General features: G+C 39.7%; 2 protein-coding genes across 2 annotated transcripts; both read right to left on the reverse strand.

The window, feature by feature from the left end:
* Positions 1-857: 857 nt before the first annotated feature.
* On the reverse strand, positions 858-12,298 carry btbd10b (BTB (POZ) domain containing 10b). The gene is made up of 8 exons (XM_017707267.2): positions 12,140-12,298; positions 9,564-9,758; positions 9,024-9,312; positions 8,033-8,135; positions 5,803-5,923; positions 5,380-5,577; positions 4,869-4,979; positions 858-1,897 (listed from the first exon to the last, which is right to left on the reverse strand). The coding sequence occupies exons 2-8, from the start codon at positions 9,715-9,717 to the stop codon at positions 1,566-1,568; spliced, it is 1,308 nt and encodes a 435-aa protein (XP_017562756.1). The 5' UTR covers positions 9,718-9,758; positions 12,140-12,298; the 3' UTR covers positions 858-1,565.
* A 746-nt stretch (positions 12,299-13,044) lies between these two features.
* On the reverse strand, positions 13,045-15,097 carry pth1b (parathyroid hormone 1b). The gene is made up of 3 exons (XM_017707232.2): positions 13,722-15,097; positions 13,541-13,640; positions 13,045-13,426 (listed from the first exon to the last, which is right to left on the reverse strand). The coding sequence occupies exons 2-3, from the start codon at positions 13,630-13,632 to the stop codon at positions 13,225-13,227; spliced, it is 294 nt and encodes a 97-aa protein (XP_017562721.1). The 5' UTR covers positions 13,633-13,640; positions 13,722-15,097; the 3' UTR covers positions 13,045-13,224.
* Positions 15,098-16,811: the final 1,714 nt, after the last annotated feature.

Consider the following 16,811-nt stretch of genomic DNA (forward strand, 5'->3'; position numbering starts at 1 on the left):
TCCACAAGGGGGCACCAATTAGAGTTTCTGATGCTTCTTAAAAGGGGAATTGGACCAGTTTAGAGTATGTTGTTGTAAAACGGTTTATTGTAGCGAAACTTAGCAACTCAACATTTCTTTATAGTGCTTCTGATGGGAACCAGGGGTTGTAATGTCTACATAGCCTGAAACTGAAACTGCTATTGCAGCGTATTATGTACCACTCCACTATGAACAGATTTTTACAAATATTTTATAGACCAAAAACGGAAAGCCAATCTATCAGACAACAATCAGACAAGAATCTAGAGAACAATCAGGGCAGCACATGCACAATTATGTGCTAACTTCTTGTGAGGGTGATTTTAGAGGGAAGCATCTGGTTCCTATCACCACCAGTGAATATTTCTTATAAAGCCCCTTTGGTTACATCTTAATTATGCAGAATTTACTCTTTAAGAGCAGCGTTTCACATGAGTGTCCTGGGGTATTCTTGAACTAACAATAACTCCAGAAACAAAAAGGTTTTAGATTTTAAATGTTTTGTAGATGCTGGACAGGCTGAACCTGATTACAGTCACCTGTAGCTCTTAGAGTCTGGAATGTGAAAAACAGTTTTGACCAAATGAACATTATCCATAGAAGATACTAAAGGCATGATATCAAGTTACAAATATTTTATAGTATTAAAAGAGTCTTTCAACATTTGCCTAAACCTTTTACCCACTAAAGTTCAACCAGTACAGAATTCTAGAGTGGCTGCTGAAGCAAACTGAAAAGGCACAGCCTTCACCATCAAAAGCACTGTTAGAATGGCGTTTGGCAAAAGTGCACATAAGTGATTATTTTCATTCTGTTACGTTTTAACATCACACAAGTCTGTGTTTTACAACTTTATTTATACAATGATTCTCAAGCTCTGAACAGAGGGATCCTGACCACATGAGTGTATGTCCTGCCATGGAGAAAACAGAAAGTAACACTGCATTCATTTGCCAGGCAAAAAGAACTCCTTTGGCTGTGCGCTGCAAAGGAGCTTGGAGGGGAACTTCTCAAACAGGGATTGTGGGAGAGCTTTCCAAAATAAAAAAATAATACAAATAAAAATAATTATAACACAGTGGCACCACCCAGGATACATCCCAAACTTTTCAAATAAAATAAAATCTTATAATAAACCATATAGTGATAATATCATGGAAATGGAAATTTAACAATAGTAATTATAATAACAATAACAATAATAATAGGCCCAATTACAAAATAAGTGAGGTTGCTAATTTCATTTCAAACCGCTAACAAAAAATAAATTTCCTTTGGTCAAGTTTTTTTAAAAAAAGAAGAGAAAACCAGGAGAGCACTGCCCATGCCAGTATCCCGAGTTCCTCATGGGTATCCCCCCCCCCCCCTCTTTTTTTTTCCTTTATATTCATTGTACAGTAGACTAGATAGTTGAGGCTCTAAGGCTGCGAAGGAGGTGCAGAAGGCAATCTGGTTATGGTGTCACTCTCGCTCCATGCTGCAGCATGCTGTGGAGGGGGAGCGGGGGGGTGGCGGGAGGAGAGAAGGAAGGGAAGAGTCTGCTTTCAGAGTGCAGGTGAGGCAGCATCAGGGTCAGGCTCGTTGTTGTAGTTGTTGCTGTAGTGATGGCCTGGGGGAGGGTGGTTTGGTAGAATGTCCAGTTCATCCACCTGGGGGCCAGGATGCATGACCACCAGCTGGTCCTGCGGAATGTCCGCCGCCGCTGCTGCGAGGTTGGTGATGGACTTGCTCTTGACGCACTGGAAGTCCACGTGCCGGCTCTTTCCCTCCTCCTTCTCCCAGGACATGCGGATGAAGGGTCTCTGGACGTAGTTGTAGATGACCTCCGGCCTGCCGCCTGGGCGCTTCTTCACTTTCTCTTTGTATGTAGGATAACCTGCAAAACAGATTATTGTTTTTTATTTAAATATGTGATGGTCAACGTGAGGCAAGTTAAGCAATGTCTTCCCCCACAGATATTTTAATATGAACAAAAAATATTTTGCAGTTTTCTGTTACTGAAAGCTTCTAAGGGATATAATCAGATACAGCTACTGCAAAAAGAACAGAATTAGTCTCCACTTACTGTGCCTTTCAGTACTTGTTTTTGAGCTAGTGACTAAAGCGTTTACTGTACTTAGGCCATTTCTATTCTATACAGCAAAATATGAAGCTATCTGAGCTACTGACAAACAGAATAGCTGGTCATAGGGACCACTGTTTATATACAGGGTGACTGAAAAAAGATTCATCCATTTTTTTTTTTAAAGCGCCACGTTTTTTCAACCGTGAGGCGCCTGGGAACTAATCACAATCGAATTGAAAGAGGAGGTCATAGAGTTTCTGACTGACAGTATGGCAGTGAACCTCTAACAGCTCAGAGCATTCGTTGTTGGTACCAACAGTTCCAAGAATTTTTTATTTTTTTTTGTGGGGGTAGGTTAAGGATTCTGTTTATGTGCCACTCCCAACAACGAAAATCGCACTGAAAGAGCCGTGAGTGCAGCAACACCCGATGTGCTCCATCCAATATGGGATGAATTTGACTATGGCGTTGAAGTTGTCCGTACAGCTGGAGGAGGTTCATACTGAGACCTTGTAAAATGAAATAATATACTTTGTGCTCATTTAAACCATTTACATTTTCCTGTATTGATCTGTAATGTTCTACAAGATAAGTAAATCAGTTTGAAATTGGATGAATCTTTTTGAATCACCCTGTATTGCCAAACAATAACGTGGCAAACATTTCTGATCTTTCATTTTCAAAGCTCAAATGTTCTCTTATGACTTCACTTCATTTGGAAAGCTAAAACAAGCCTATATAAAACACATACAAGCCATGTAAACACTTGCAGTTAGAAAAGTTATGTTCTACAGTACAATTTCAAGAGTGAAATGACCTTCGGCTTTGCTGATACAAGAAATGTTTGTCATCTTCCATATCACATTAATTTCTCCAGCAAATTGTACCAGTTAGATGCTTTTTTTTTGCGACGAATGTATTTAAATCTAATGAAAAATGTCATTACACCTTACGAACAAATATTTCATATCAATTACATATTCATATTAATCGATCAAGAAGGGATGCACAGGTTTTTCTGGACATTTTTTTTTTCAACATGTAACTGGCAATTGGATTATTTTAGCATTTTTATTTTGGTCAATCTGTGTTGTAATTTTAAGATGTAAACAGGTCAAGTGTTCTCACACTATATTTGAGCGTTGTACTACAATTATATTCCTGGGCTGAATTCTTAAAGCATTCCAAAAAGGTGGTCTGTCTTTTACAACAATGCCAGCAACAGTCATAAACAATGTTTCTGCACAGAGCACCACTTAAAGACCCTTAAGAAAGTGTGTGCCCCCTCGCCCCCATATTGACCTATGATAAGGTCAGAGGAACTGAAATGCACACAGCAATTAAAAAAAAAAAAAGACAATTGGTTACACTTTCTATGAATGTCACATTTGCATTCTAAGGATGGCTATAAATATTTATAAAAGTGCATTACACATTATAGACACGCTTATTAAGCATTAGGAATTGTTAACATAATGCATTATAAGTACTATTCATAACAAACAAGAGCCCATAAGTTGCATTTGTCTCATGTTTCACCTCAAGTTAAAAGTAAACATTGAGATGATCTGAACATGATATAAACTGTGTGTCCAGTATCATATAACACGTCTAGTGGGAGCGGTGCAGACTGATCTGGTCACTGGCCAAAGCGGAAAGAGGACCAATCAAAAATTAGGAACACATGACTGGCCCAGGGAGACTTCTCATGCCTAAACTCATGCCCACTTCCAGGTACTGCGTTGGTGTTTCTGGCTCAAATTGTCTCTGATCTCACTCGGATCAGTCAATCAGAACCTTTCTCATCAGAAGATGAGACAACGCATGAGAACTTCTAGATCTGAGCAACTTCTCCCAACGACCCAGGAGCAATTTGGAGATGAACAATGCCTTTTCCAGCATGATGGCGCACCATGTGCCACAAGGCAAAAGTGATAACCAAGTGGCTTGGTGAACAAAAGATTGAAATTTTGGGTCCATGGCCAGGAAACTCCCCAGATCTCAATCCCATTGAGAACCTGTGGTCAATCCTCAAAAAGAGGGTGGACAAACAAAAACCCAGAAACTGTGATAAACTCCAAGTACTGATTAGGCAAGAATGGGTTGCTATCATTCAAGATTTTGCCCAGAAGCTGATATACAGCATGCCGATGCGAACTGCAGAAGTCTTAAAGCAAGAAGCATCAACAGTGTAAATATTAAGTCTTTGCTTAAACTGGATGTACTTGTCAATAAAAAAGTTAACACACGTATGGAATGCTTATAATTGTACTTCATTATACCAGATAAACAAACACCTGACAAAAAGTTCTAAAAGAACTGAGGCAGCAAACTTTGTAAAAAACAAAATTTGTGCCATTCTCAAAAGTTTTTTTCCGTTTTAAGCTGAGCTGATGTCTCTGTGAATGCTTTTATTGCAATTTTTAATTGACACTTATTTCCAATTTCCAATCCAATTTCGTTTGCTGCAACATTATGAGACATAAACACTAATGAGTGTAGAAAATGACTGCAGTCAGATTAAATAATTGTGATAAGGCAATTATTTTGCAACTTCAGCTAGTGAAACCTGGAAACATGCTAGCATATTCCATGTGTTAGCCCTCAAAAAGTTTAATAAAAATTTAACCCAAAAAATTATTTCACTTGTAAAAATCCACCAGCAATACAGGAATTTAAAACTGGTGATAAATAAAATGCATCCCAATTGTGTGCCAAGTGTATAATTCAGAGTATTTTTTTTTAATTAAAGAGTTCATGAGATGGATAAAATGAAACTTACCTTCAATGCCTAGTCTGATCTTCTTTAGTCCTCGTTCTTTTAAAACTGATTTGGCAACATCTCGGTTTTCAATGTACTTGAAGAAACGGTAGAGTTTTGTACTGTATATTACTGTAAAACAAAATGGAGCAAGATATATTTATTTCCGATAGGACACAAAAAAGACTAAAAACAGCTTTTATAAACAGTTAAAATATATATAAAATAAGACATTTTCCTTGTTATTAAAACTAGGTGGTTTAATGTTTGTTTTGTTTATACTACATAAGACACCATATGCCATCATTTAATAATTTGCAAGAGGGGGTTTGGCAAAGGCTTTATATGTTGCTTGATAAAAGTCATATCAAAGTCATCATCTTCATATAATAATAGTAAAATGCTGAGTGGGAAACACCTTCGGCAAATTAATCTGCTGTCTGAACAATTCAAATTGGAACAGGTTTTCTCCGGGAGGTTAACAACTCTTAAAAAGTCAACTCTAAACAACTGAAAGTGTAGGGGCACTCACTCTGTGAATACTCTTCTCCCATCTGGGGTGGGTACTCCTCATCCCAGTCCACCACATCGTCATCAGTGAGCACAACGATGTGGCATTCCCTCTCTCCACTCTGCGCACTGGCCACCATCAGAGGCAACACCATCTCCTCCAGGTAGAACTCAAACTGCCGTCGTGCGCCATCATTTGACAGCTCGTGCATCAGGGCACCTGTGAAGAACAGCACAGTAAATACAGAAACAGACGGACCCATACAGCTGAAAGGCTGTGTGTCCCTTTCCTCCTTGTAAAACGCTGCTTTATCCTATTGTATTATACTGCTTTTACTGGACCAGCACTGTAAGATTCCACAGCACTTTATATGCAATACGCATTAATAGAGTGAATCCCACTAAATACTAAGCCTATTTGTGAAGTCAAAGACAATATACTCACTCAGGTCCCTGCATTTGATCGTGCTGTAGTCGAAGGAGATACACAGATAGTCACATGCTTCCCTCAGCTCAGGAATGGAGATTCCATCAGGGCAGCGGATTATCCCAGATTTATAGTAATCCTGCCAGTTAGGGAGAGTGCAGACAACACAAAGGCAGCCATTAGAGAGGCGGCACCATTCAAAGACATCGGCTCTTAAAAGCAAAAACAGCACAGTTGCCAAGGCTCTTGAAGTACTGACACTGGCTTTGAGCTGGCAGACTTGGGGAGGTGGAGATCACTCAGCTATAGAGAAAAGTACTCAGAGCTTTTGGTGACCATACAGGAATGAATTTAAACCTCCCACTCACATACAGACCACTTTCATCCTGCTTCACTGAGAGCAAGCCGGAAAAACGGATTTAAAGCAGAGGTCAACTGCAAAGGTATTCCACCTGATACTCTACGGTCTCATTAATGATTCCCTCAAACTTTCACTCACTCTAGCACACCCCTGTGCCGCAGAGACATTCTAGAGTGTCCTGAAATCAACCCCTTTACATAACCGTCTGTAACAGACACCATAATTACAGCACCAGGTTGGGTGGCAGCTTTAGGCCTCCAAGGGCCACAGCACAAGGCATATTGAACCATAGCTGACGTAAGAGTTTTAGCTCCATCATTAAAATGCAGATGCTGACAAATATTATGCAATGTTACCCAAAACAATACACAGGCTGAGCTTTACATATAAAATAAACTGTGTATGGGTACGACGAAGCACAACAAAGCAAACTTGGTGTGCAATACTATTTAAAATCATTCTACAAATGACCTCTGAAGGTGTAATTCTTAGTAAATTAAGTGTACAATGTACAATCGACTAGAGCCTTATACACAAATTAGTTAAATAGCTCAACTGTAACACCTTCATGACAATCAAATTCCAGTGCTGTATGCAAAAGTTTGGGTGTCCCTGGACAAATTACATTGAAATAAAATACAAACAGACCACTTAAAAAAATAAATAAATCACAACGGGTCATGAAACAGAATTCCAGCATTAGCACCTGGTGTGAACACAATTTGCCAGTAGCCACTCGACAGTTTTAGGAATTTTTTTGGGGGGATTTTCTTTTAATCAAACTGCTGCAAAATAGGTATTACATAATAAACGCGCTTATATATATATATATATATATATATGTATATATGTGTGTGTGTGTGTGTGTGTGTGTGTGTGTGTGTGTGTGTGTGTGTGTGTGTGTGTGTATATATATATATATATATATATATATATATATATATATATATATATATATATATATATATATATATATATATATTTATTTATTTATTTATTTATTTTTTTTCAGTATATAATATTTTGTTGTAAGTGAAAACAACTACACATCCTCAAAAATGTGAAATTACTGTTCATTTACAGAATTAAACATATTGCAGGAAAAAATATAAAATGTGGCCTGTGCAATAATTATATCAACATATTTTAGTTTATATTTTTTTTCAACCTATGAAACACAACAAATAAACAAATCAAATTTACACCAAAATGCCATAGTTAGGTGCACTCTCTGTGGGACTTACAGTACTGTATGAAAGTTTTAGGCATCTAAGCAAATTTTTCAACAATTTACCTCAGCAGTGAGTTTATCCCAATATACATTAGAATAAAGTCATATTCATAATTCTAATAAACATAAAAACAATAAAAGGTAACAAGAACTTCTTGGGTCCATATTTTTCCTTGACACCTTCACAGCCACCACAGAGACTTAATATCATCAATTACATCATGAGCTCAATTTACTAAAGCACTGATTGGTCAAACCAGGAGTTGCTCTTTAACTACATATAATTCTGGGCTTCCTCGAGGAGAGGTTTGAAAATGGTTAAACACACTAACATCCAGAAAATCACTATTTATTATTTATATATAATCATTATTAATTTTCTATAAATTATGTTTATTCAAATATTAACACTTTTCTCAGCAAATAAACACATACTACACAAATTAATAGATTTTGAAAATGTGTCTTGGGTGCCTAAGACTTTCACACAGTACTGTAATTGTGTTAACTTCTTTTCACTTAGAAAAACAACATAACGTCATTTGACCAGGCTGTTTGCATATGAACATGAGAGTTCATATTCCATTAACCAAAAAGACAAGACCTTAATTGGTCAACAAAAGCCTGTAAACCATCTAATGACAAAGCAAACTTACCAGAATAGCCCTAAACACAGTGGAACTGATGCCCTCTGCCACCTCATACTCTCCTTTCTCATTGGGGCGTGTAAAATTGTGTTCTCTTCCAGAACCAAACATTCTATAAAATAAAAGACAAAAACAGGGTTCATTTATTGTTTAATCAATATCTCTCTCTGTAGAAGTAAATCAACTTTAATAACAGTAGCAGTAAGATGAGGTGATATGGCAAAAATATATCAAAATACTTTCACAAAACATGATATTCATCACAATACTACGTTTTTCCTATGTCTAATAAGTTGAAACAGACAGAAAGCCTCAGCAGTGCCACATTTTAAAATCACAGGGTGATTCAAAACGATTAATCCAATTTCAAAATGATTTATTCCACTTATAAATCATTAAAGATCAATGCAGTAAATTGTAAATGGTTTAAATAAGCTTGAAGTTTATTATGTAATTTTGTGCTCAGTATGAACCTCCTCCAGCTGTACAGACATCATCAACGCCATAGTCAAATTCATTCCATACTGGATTGAGCATGTTGGATGTCGCTGCACTCACAGCTCTTTCAGTGTGATTTCGGAAATCATCCAGTGCTGTGGAACCAGTTCCGAACGCTCTGAGCTGTAGGAGGTTCTCTGCCTACGAAAATCACGCTGCACAGTTATGAAGGATTCACTCTTATTGAAGTGGAGAACACAGAACGCTTTCTGCTCAGGGGTCGCCTTTACTCTCAGACTGAAGGTAGCCATCTTCCAATGACACTCAGAAACTCTATGAGCCCCACTTTCAGTTGGAATGTGATTGGTTCCTAGGCGCCTCACGGTTGTAAAAATAAGGTGCTTTGAAATCGGATTAATCTTTTTGAACCACCATGTATTATCAAAAACTATCTGAACAATGGCCAATATTTAACCCACGCCACGCTAGGGAATTTATCACAATGACAATAAGTATTGCAATAACAATGTACATTATTGTAATGCAGTCGTTTCCCCCTTACCTGCCCAGCATTGTGTTGGGCTGTGCGGTAAAAATGGAGGGGTCTACTACAAAGCGTGTGTTGTCCACGATGAGTGTGACCCTCTCTGAGGTCCGGATGCTACGAGCTCCCTCCTTGACGTTTTCATAAATGAAGACCATCTCGCCCACGCCTGAGCTCTTCAAGGTGCCCTCTGAACTGGACAGGCTGCTGTTGCGACTGCTGACCACCCCGCTGCTGCTGCTGGAGCCATTGGGAGAGACTCTCTGAGGCCTGGGGCTGCTGGGCCGCGACGAGCCACCCTCCCGTTCTGCGCAAACGGCACATACTCAATACGCTGAATACAGTAGTAAATTATAGTTTGATTACAATTATACATCAAAAGAACCACTGGCATAAGAGAGAATACAAAGTAAAGGCAATCCGTTTCCTTCAGTGACTCAGCATTCTAACACAGATGGCCAGGTGCCCTTCATTTTCCAAACAATAGCCAACCAACTATTTGACACAGCCACAAATATCTATACTCTTGCTGAGGCTGATAAGAGAGAGGCCTCTTACCACTAGTGTGCTGGCGTGTAGGTGAGGTGACGTTTCGGATACAAGGCGTGAGCTGGCCTTCCCCTCGCTCATGAGAGGAATCTCGTGAACGGTCACTCGACCGCCGGCGATCTCGCGAGCGGTCACAGCCTCCACTGGCACCATGCAGGCTCATCTTCACCCAGGGAGCCTCAAGTGCAGACTAGCAGGTCTGGCCTCTGAGAACAGAGCAGCTACGTTCATTCCAGGCAATACAAAAATGCGTTCACACACATGACACCACATGTGCAGTCTGCAGCTTTATTTTCAGCACCTGATAAGATGACATTGCAACATGAAAGGAAATGCCCTTAGCCTCTCTTAAATGTTTTTTCAGTTAGTCTATAAAAGACACACGGGCAAACAGCAACCGACAATTCTGTGAATATGTAGCTGGTACATTGTGTCAATGACTAATCATTAACGAACAAAGAAACTCCTAATATATTCCGGAGTAAACCAGTGAAAAAAAATCTATTGGGGGGGGGGGGGGGGGGGACTGAAAAGGCTAAAATGGTTGGCAGATCAGCCTCACCCAAAGGCCTGGCTTTTCTTTGGTCTTAAATAGGCCCTCTTTGTGCAAATGAAATAAAAAAAATCCTCCATAATGATGAACAGGAATGCACTGAATTTCAGTATGCACTGACTAGGCAAGCTGGATGAGCGTGCTACTGGTGTCTCCTTTCCTGAACGAGCCTGTTTTCAGGAACATAAAACACCCTAAGCTACATCATGCTCTTAAACGGAAGTATATTTTTACTCTAGGCCTAAAAGTTATCCTTTTTCACAAAGGCAGCCCTCATAACACATGGAACAATGACTTTTAACTGAACTTGCTACACTATGAGTCAGAGCAGGTAGGGATAAACAGTCATATAACCCTGTTGTGCATGACAGCTGTGAACAAAAGGCTGAAAACAAAAAACATTTTCTGTCTCCATGTTAAATATTTTAGCAAAGCCATAGCCCCTTCAATTTCCGGATACAGTGAAAACAGGCCTACTTCAGCCTCTGGCAAACCAGGAAATTCCACAGATAGTTTTCCATCTAGACCACCCTACAAAAATAGACAAAACTGACAAGAAAATCCCACCCCTTTTGGTCAAAGTTGGGCAATACAAAAGCAATGCAGTGAATGAAGATCAAGAAGGAACCACTGGCTTCTTATCAGAAATCAGACTACTGTCTGACAACACTGTGCACGGAAAAGGGGCTGTTACTGTTGGGCTATATGTCCAAAGAAGAGGACTGGTCCTCTTGACAGAAAATGTGATGATTCACACACTGGTTAGTACAGCATACTCATTACTGAAGCCAGTGACTTCTAGGTTATGGGCAGCAAGAGGCAAAGCCATTAGAGAACTAGAAGAACTGCATGTTTGAGGGAACGTAGTTTAAAGTAACCTTTGAATCCAGGATGCTGGGTAAGGTTAATTTAATAAAAACTCAACTCAAAACGTGACCAGTTAATCATTCAGCAGAGAAGAAGCTAATCGCTTGATTTATTTTATGACTTACGGATTCTGTTGATACTTAAGTGTGTAAACCATATGAAATAAGCACTGTCACTTCCCGTAGTCCACAATTCCCTTAGTCGCTGGCTCACGTAGATCATCTGACAGCGGACGTGCTGTCATTACACCCCAAACCCTCCCGTCGAGATTCTTCTTCACACAGACATTCAGGTTGTACATGTTATTAACTAAAAACGTCGCTCACAGTGAACCAGTTATTAACTGCTAAGCCAAAACCATCATCAGAGACACATAACCAAGGTTAGGTTAACTCCTGAGCACCAACTAGCTAACCTAGGTTATACAGGCATGAACTGAGAGGGAGGCAAGCCAGACGTCGACGATATCAATTCCCCCACAAGAAGACCCAGTTTATTTACCAGCTAGTTAGAATCACTGGACCTCAGTTAACTTTGTGGCATAAAATAATCATAAAGTATAAAACTTCAAACAAGCTAACGTCAGATGGATAACTTAGCCAAGTTAGTCAGCAAGTAAATGTTCTAACAACTGTCAGACAGCTGACATTAGGCTAGCTAGCACAAAGCAGCTGGTTGCTTTTGGCTTCACTGGCGTTAAGTAACTACAAACGAACAAAATAAAACCTACCAAAACTGGCAGCTGGCTACCGAGGTATTTCAAAGTTGTCACCACAAGCTAACTCTGTGAACACTTACAGCCGTGTCTAACGTTACCTGCTAAGACAGCGAAGAGGAACGTCTTCAGACAGGCTAGGTTATATTTTCTAGTTAGCTTTAGCTAACCACAGCCAGCTAGCTCGCCCGGACTTCACTGGAACTCTATCAGAAAGTTATCTAGCTAGAGTTTACCAGAGGAATACAGCGACCAACACAGCTCAAAACGCTTCATGAGGCTCCGAGGTTGTCGGTGTGTTTGGCCTCAGCTGCCGTTAGCTAGCAGCGTTTCCGTTGCTCGGTTAGCCAGTTAGCCTCGCTAGCACAGATTTGAAATTTGTCTGAAGGAAACCGAAAACGAGCCAAAGCCAAGCAACTCTTCTCGTGTTCACAGGCGGTGATGCCTTACCTCTACGCCGTCATAAGCACTGGTGTTTTGAAAGAGTTTTGTTCTGAAAGAGTCAGACCACGGAGAGACAGGAAATCAGGCGAAATTCCAGAGATGTCTCCGCATTTTCCAAAAAAAGCGAACTCGGTTCTGCGCTGAGCGCCGCTGCTGACACAACTCAGCACAGCCAGAAAATAACAGAGCGAGGTCTCGCGAGAACACACAACAGCGCAACAGAGAAAAGCGGTGTAAACACAGTCTCGCGAGAATGGACAAGAAGTCCGCCTCAGCAGCTGGCTGCTTAGAAAAATTTCGGCTGCTTCTCACTTTATAAAGTCCTGATGTTTTTATTCTCCTTCAAACACTCTTTAAACTTGTTTGGCCTGCAGGATTTCTCAGTAAGCCGGATAACGTAATCCAGAAGTGAGGACGACCCCCTAACGCTCCTCCTATTGGACAAGGCTTGCCTTTTTTCTGATTTGATTTGACTGAGAAATCCAGTTTTGTGAAATACCTTCCTGTTGCTGACATCTGTTTTTTAAAAATGCTTTTGGATATGTCACTCTGTGGCGTTCGTGCAGTTTCTCATGTAAATGACCAGGGCATATGGAGTTGGTTCAGGTTCTTTTTTTTTTTGAATTGCTGAATGTAAAAAAAAAAAATAGTAATAAAAATAAATAAACATTTTAACAAACATTTTTTTTCACTTAGACTTAGGCTACTACAGTGATTGATGACAAACGAAGAATGAAAGCATGTTAAATATGCTCACATATGATGACCTAAAGCAGAAACCATGTCCTTCACTTGTCCTAGTTGGTTTGATCTCATTTGCAAAGCCTTAGCCATTCAACACAGAAGTCTACAGAGATGATTTTCTATCAGACAACAGTGAAATAAATTAACACATAAAATAAATACAACAATTGCAGATCAGTGCACTTTTATCAGCAAAGACTTATGGTTTAATGTCTGCACAGAGACAAGGCAATGTGTTGTTCCTCTGTGATGACATTAAACATTTAGAGTGAAGACACTTTTTAAAAGTTCACTCTTTTTTCTTTTTTGTAAGACCAAACTTGAAGACTTGAAGCCTCAGTTTTAGCTCAGGATCCTGATCGGATCTTCCCAGCTGTTGAAATATCTGGGAAAAAAGTCCTGGTTTTCCCTTTTTGTCCTTTTTGCGAGTCGTTGACGGAGGGGATCAGGATAGACTTCAGCTTCACTTGCAGCCAATCCTGCCTTTCTAGCACTTGCTTGTGTTCTCCAACATTGTGCATGAGTTGGACTTCACTGATGGACCTCTTGCTGTGGGAGGATCAACGGTGGTCAGTCTCATAGCAACCAGTAACAAGGAAAGTAGATTTAAACAAGTCACCAAAGTTCACTAATATGACTCAAGGCAATAAATCTCTACCCTACCTGACTGGTAGCCCCTCCAAATTTGGCAGACTCCACAGGTTCCACAGCAAAATCATTAAAAGGGTTTTGTCCATGGCAAGTACTGATGACATAGTTTTAGCTGTAACATAAAGAAAGTTGCTTAGAACAACAAACAATGAGAAACCGACGTTAAAACTGATCTTAAAAAGATTCAACTCACATAGCTGTGGCTGGCCTGTAGCCGCAGTTTACGCTCCATGCGTTGGTCAGCGTTCGTTTTCATGTTGGCCGCTGCTGTCCCTCTCCTTTTATGCCCGAGTCCCCTCCCATTGGTCATTGATGAGCAATCCCGATTATTGGTGGTGATGTCAGCCCATCCTTTGATGGGGACTGGCATGTATATGACGACACCTCTGCAGACCCCTGCCCCACCACTTCTGTTTTCAACACCTCCACCAAGATCTACTGTGATCAAACTGGTGGTGAAGTTATGTCATGTATGGATGGCTGTGATGTCGCCAAAGTAAATGCGAACAACTTTGCGTTCACTGGAAGTCTATGCACACACTTTCAGCAGCCCAGAAAGAAGTATACTGGATTAATAAGCTGGTGGGAGATATAAATCAGACCAAACTTGAGGCAGAAGATGGTAAGATTTAGAAGCCCAGCTGAGAAGAAGTAAAGAACAAATGAAAGCTGCCACCAAAAGTACTTGCCAACATCCCATGGTGAGGCCTGCTGGATGGCCAACTATATTTCTCCACCACTTGTTTTCTCCCAGACAACGACAGAATCCAGTTCCCATCAAAAATAACCTTTGGAAGAAGACTCACTAAGGAAAGCCTCATCACTCCTGGTTTGTGTGTGTTAGCCGTAATGCAGACAACAGCAAGTTGAGGATTTATTATCATCTGTTTAATACTTGACATGTGATATTCCTGCAATGTAAAAAAGAGACTGTCTCTAGCCTTTGCTCATCGCCACAGTGCAAAACAAGGCCTACCTGATGCTTATATGATCTATGAGAAGTGGACAACCTTGTCATACTCTCACGGGACACATTGGGTAACCATGAGAGAAGTTTTCTAAATGCGGCAGAGGAATGGCTATGTCATGACACAAGTAGTAAGTCTGAGAAAGAATCCAAAACGATGCACAGAGCAACAAATCTCTCCTGTAGTAATGAAAGTCTTCTATCTTGGGTTGGGAGGCCATGATGTGATTCTCTAGTTTCACAATAGTGCATATTCCCTTTGGTATCTCCTAAATGAGAGAAGGCAAGCTTAAATATTGAGGTCAGGAGGACTCCACCCCCGAGACCACATGGCATAGCGCATAGACTGGAATTGTTCGGACAATGCTCAGGATCTCTTTCAAAGGGCAAAGGTTGATTTGTGTGATGCGTGTCATGTAAAAGCACTGTGGTAGGTTATTATGGTGTCACTGGGTGCCTCATGTCCAGTAATAATAGCAGCTTATTTTATGTGTGGTCAGCATGACGTTATGGTGGTCTTTTTCATTTCATTTCTTTGGTTCATTCTGAATTGCGATCATGCTAGCCACAGACCCGAATGGGAAGTCAGGTATGGCACTGTGTAAGAGACAAGAAACCAGCCAATTGATTTAATAAACAATCAAAATGGCCAGTAGATTCAGGAGATATTTCAGAAGAGCTCAGAAATAAGACAATCCACCACTGCGCAAGACCTGGTAGACCACCACAACTGTCAGATATAGACAATATTTAAAGCTTTCAGCTTTGAGAGACTCTGAAAACATCCACAGGTGTTTCTGTCCATCCGTCCACTGTGAGAAGACAACTCAGCGCTAATGGTCTGAAAGGATGTGAAGTTGTTCAAGAAGAACCTCACTGAGAAAATTTCTTCAGACAAAAAAAAAGAAAGAAAAATGTGCACATTGTGGTCTTAGACTAATTGAATGACCACCCCAGAGTCCAGACCTCAACATCACTGAATGTGTTTGGGATTACATGGATCAAGAGAATCAAAAACACAACCAACTTTGAGACCAAACTCTGGAGGTGTGGAAAACGTCCCTGCATTTATAGATTATATATATATATATATATATATATATATATATATATATATATATATATATATATATATATATATATATATATATACATATATATATATATATATATATATATATCTCAATATATATCTGAAGGTCTTTGCTCTGAAACAGAACACAGTAGTGACCATGCACTGACCACAACAGTTTTAGCACGGAATTTAAATTTCACATGTAAACAGCCCTGTCCTCGCGCCCGAAGCTGTCCTTGCACTGATGAAATTCATTCTGCATCGTGGCCTGCAGCATATGTGGACTCAACCTGACCAAACTGTTCACATTACCTCATGTGGGTACAATGTTTGTCATCCCACTAATGGCATGTCACTGCAGCAGTGTGCAAAGGAACTTGGCAGGGATTAAGGTGAAGAATTGCTTACAAACCATTAACTGGGGGTCACCCCCATGCTGCTATGACAGCCATGCCACAAGAAAATCACATAGGTTTCCCTCTAAATTTGGAACAATGAGGTAGATATTATAGAAAATAAGTCTATATATAACCTTTGTAGTTAAGCTTGGGCTTGGTGTCTTTTAATACCAACACGAATGCATTATTTTTATCTGGGGAGTGTGGAAAAAGCTAATGTGAGAAGCAGCCTCCCACACACTTTAGTGATTCTTTGCAAGACATTAATAATGCATGAATGGAGATAAAAACAGACTGCACTGGATCCCACTGAGGCTTGCAAGTGAGATTCTGAGCTCACGCTGCAAACAAACCTCCAGCTAAATTTGGAAATGTATAGTTAAGTCTATAAAACATTTTTTTAAATATAAATTTTTTAAAGTCTATGAAACATTTTTTTTTATAAAAAACGATTTTTATAATTTCTTACTAATCTAAAAACAATTTTGCGTTTTTATTTCCACATGCAGTGCAATTGCTCTCGACTTCATACACCAATACATTTCAGAAAATGCAATGCATGAAGACACAAATTCGATACTGTTAAGAGGGGAAACAAATACAGTGCCCACCAAAAAGTGAAGTACAAGTTGTTCATTTTTCAGTGTCAGAAAAAAAGCAGAAAACATATATTTGGCATAAAATTACCCAAAAGCTTCTGAAATATCAAATTTCATATCAGCATTTCTTCTATAATAAAATACAACAAATCTGTACACTGCCTGGCTTGGATAAGACATTAGGATGTAACTGGCAAGCTAAGGCCAGCAGTGATACTGTAGGTGTTTAAAAACTCCAGCAGCA

This window comes from Pygocentrus nattereri, chromosome 15 (assembly GCF_015220715.1).
Source record: "Pygocentrus nattereri isolate fPygNat1 chromosome 15, fPygNat1.pri, whole genome shotgun sequence".
NCBI lineage: Eukaryota > Metazoa > Chordata > Actinopteri > Characiformes > Serrasalmidae > Pygocentrus > Pygocentrus nattereri.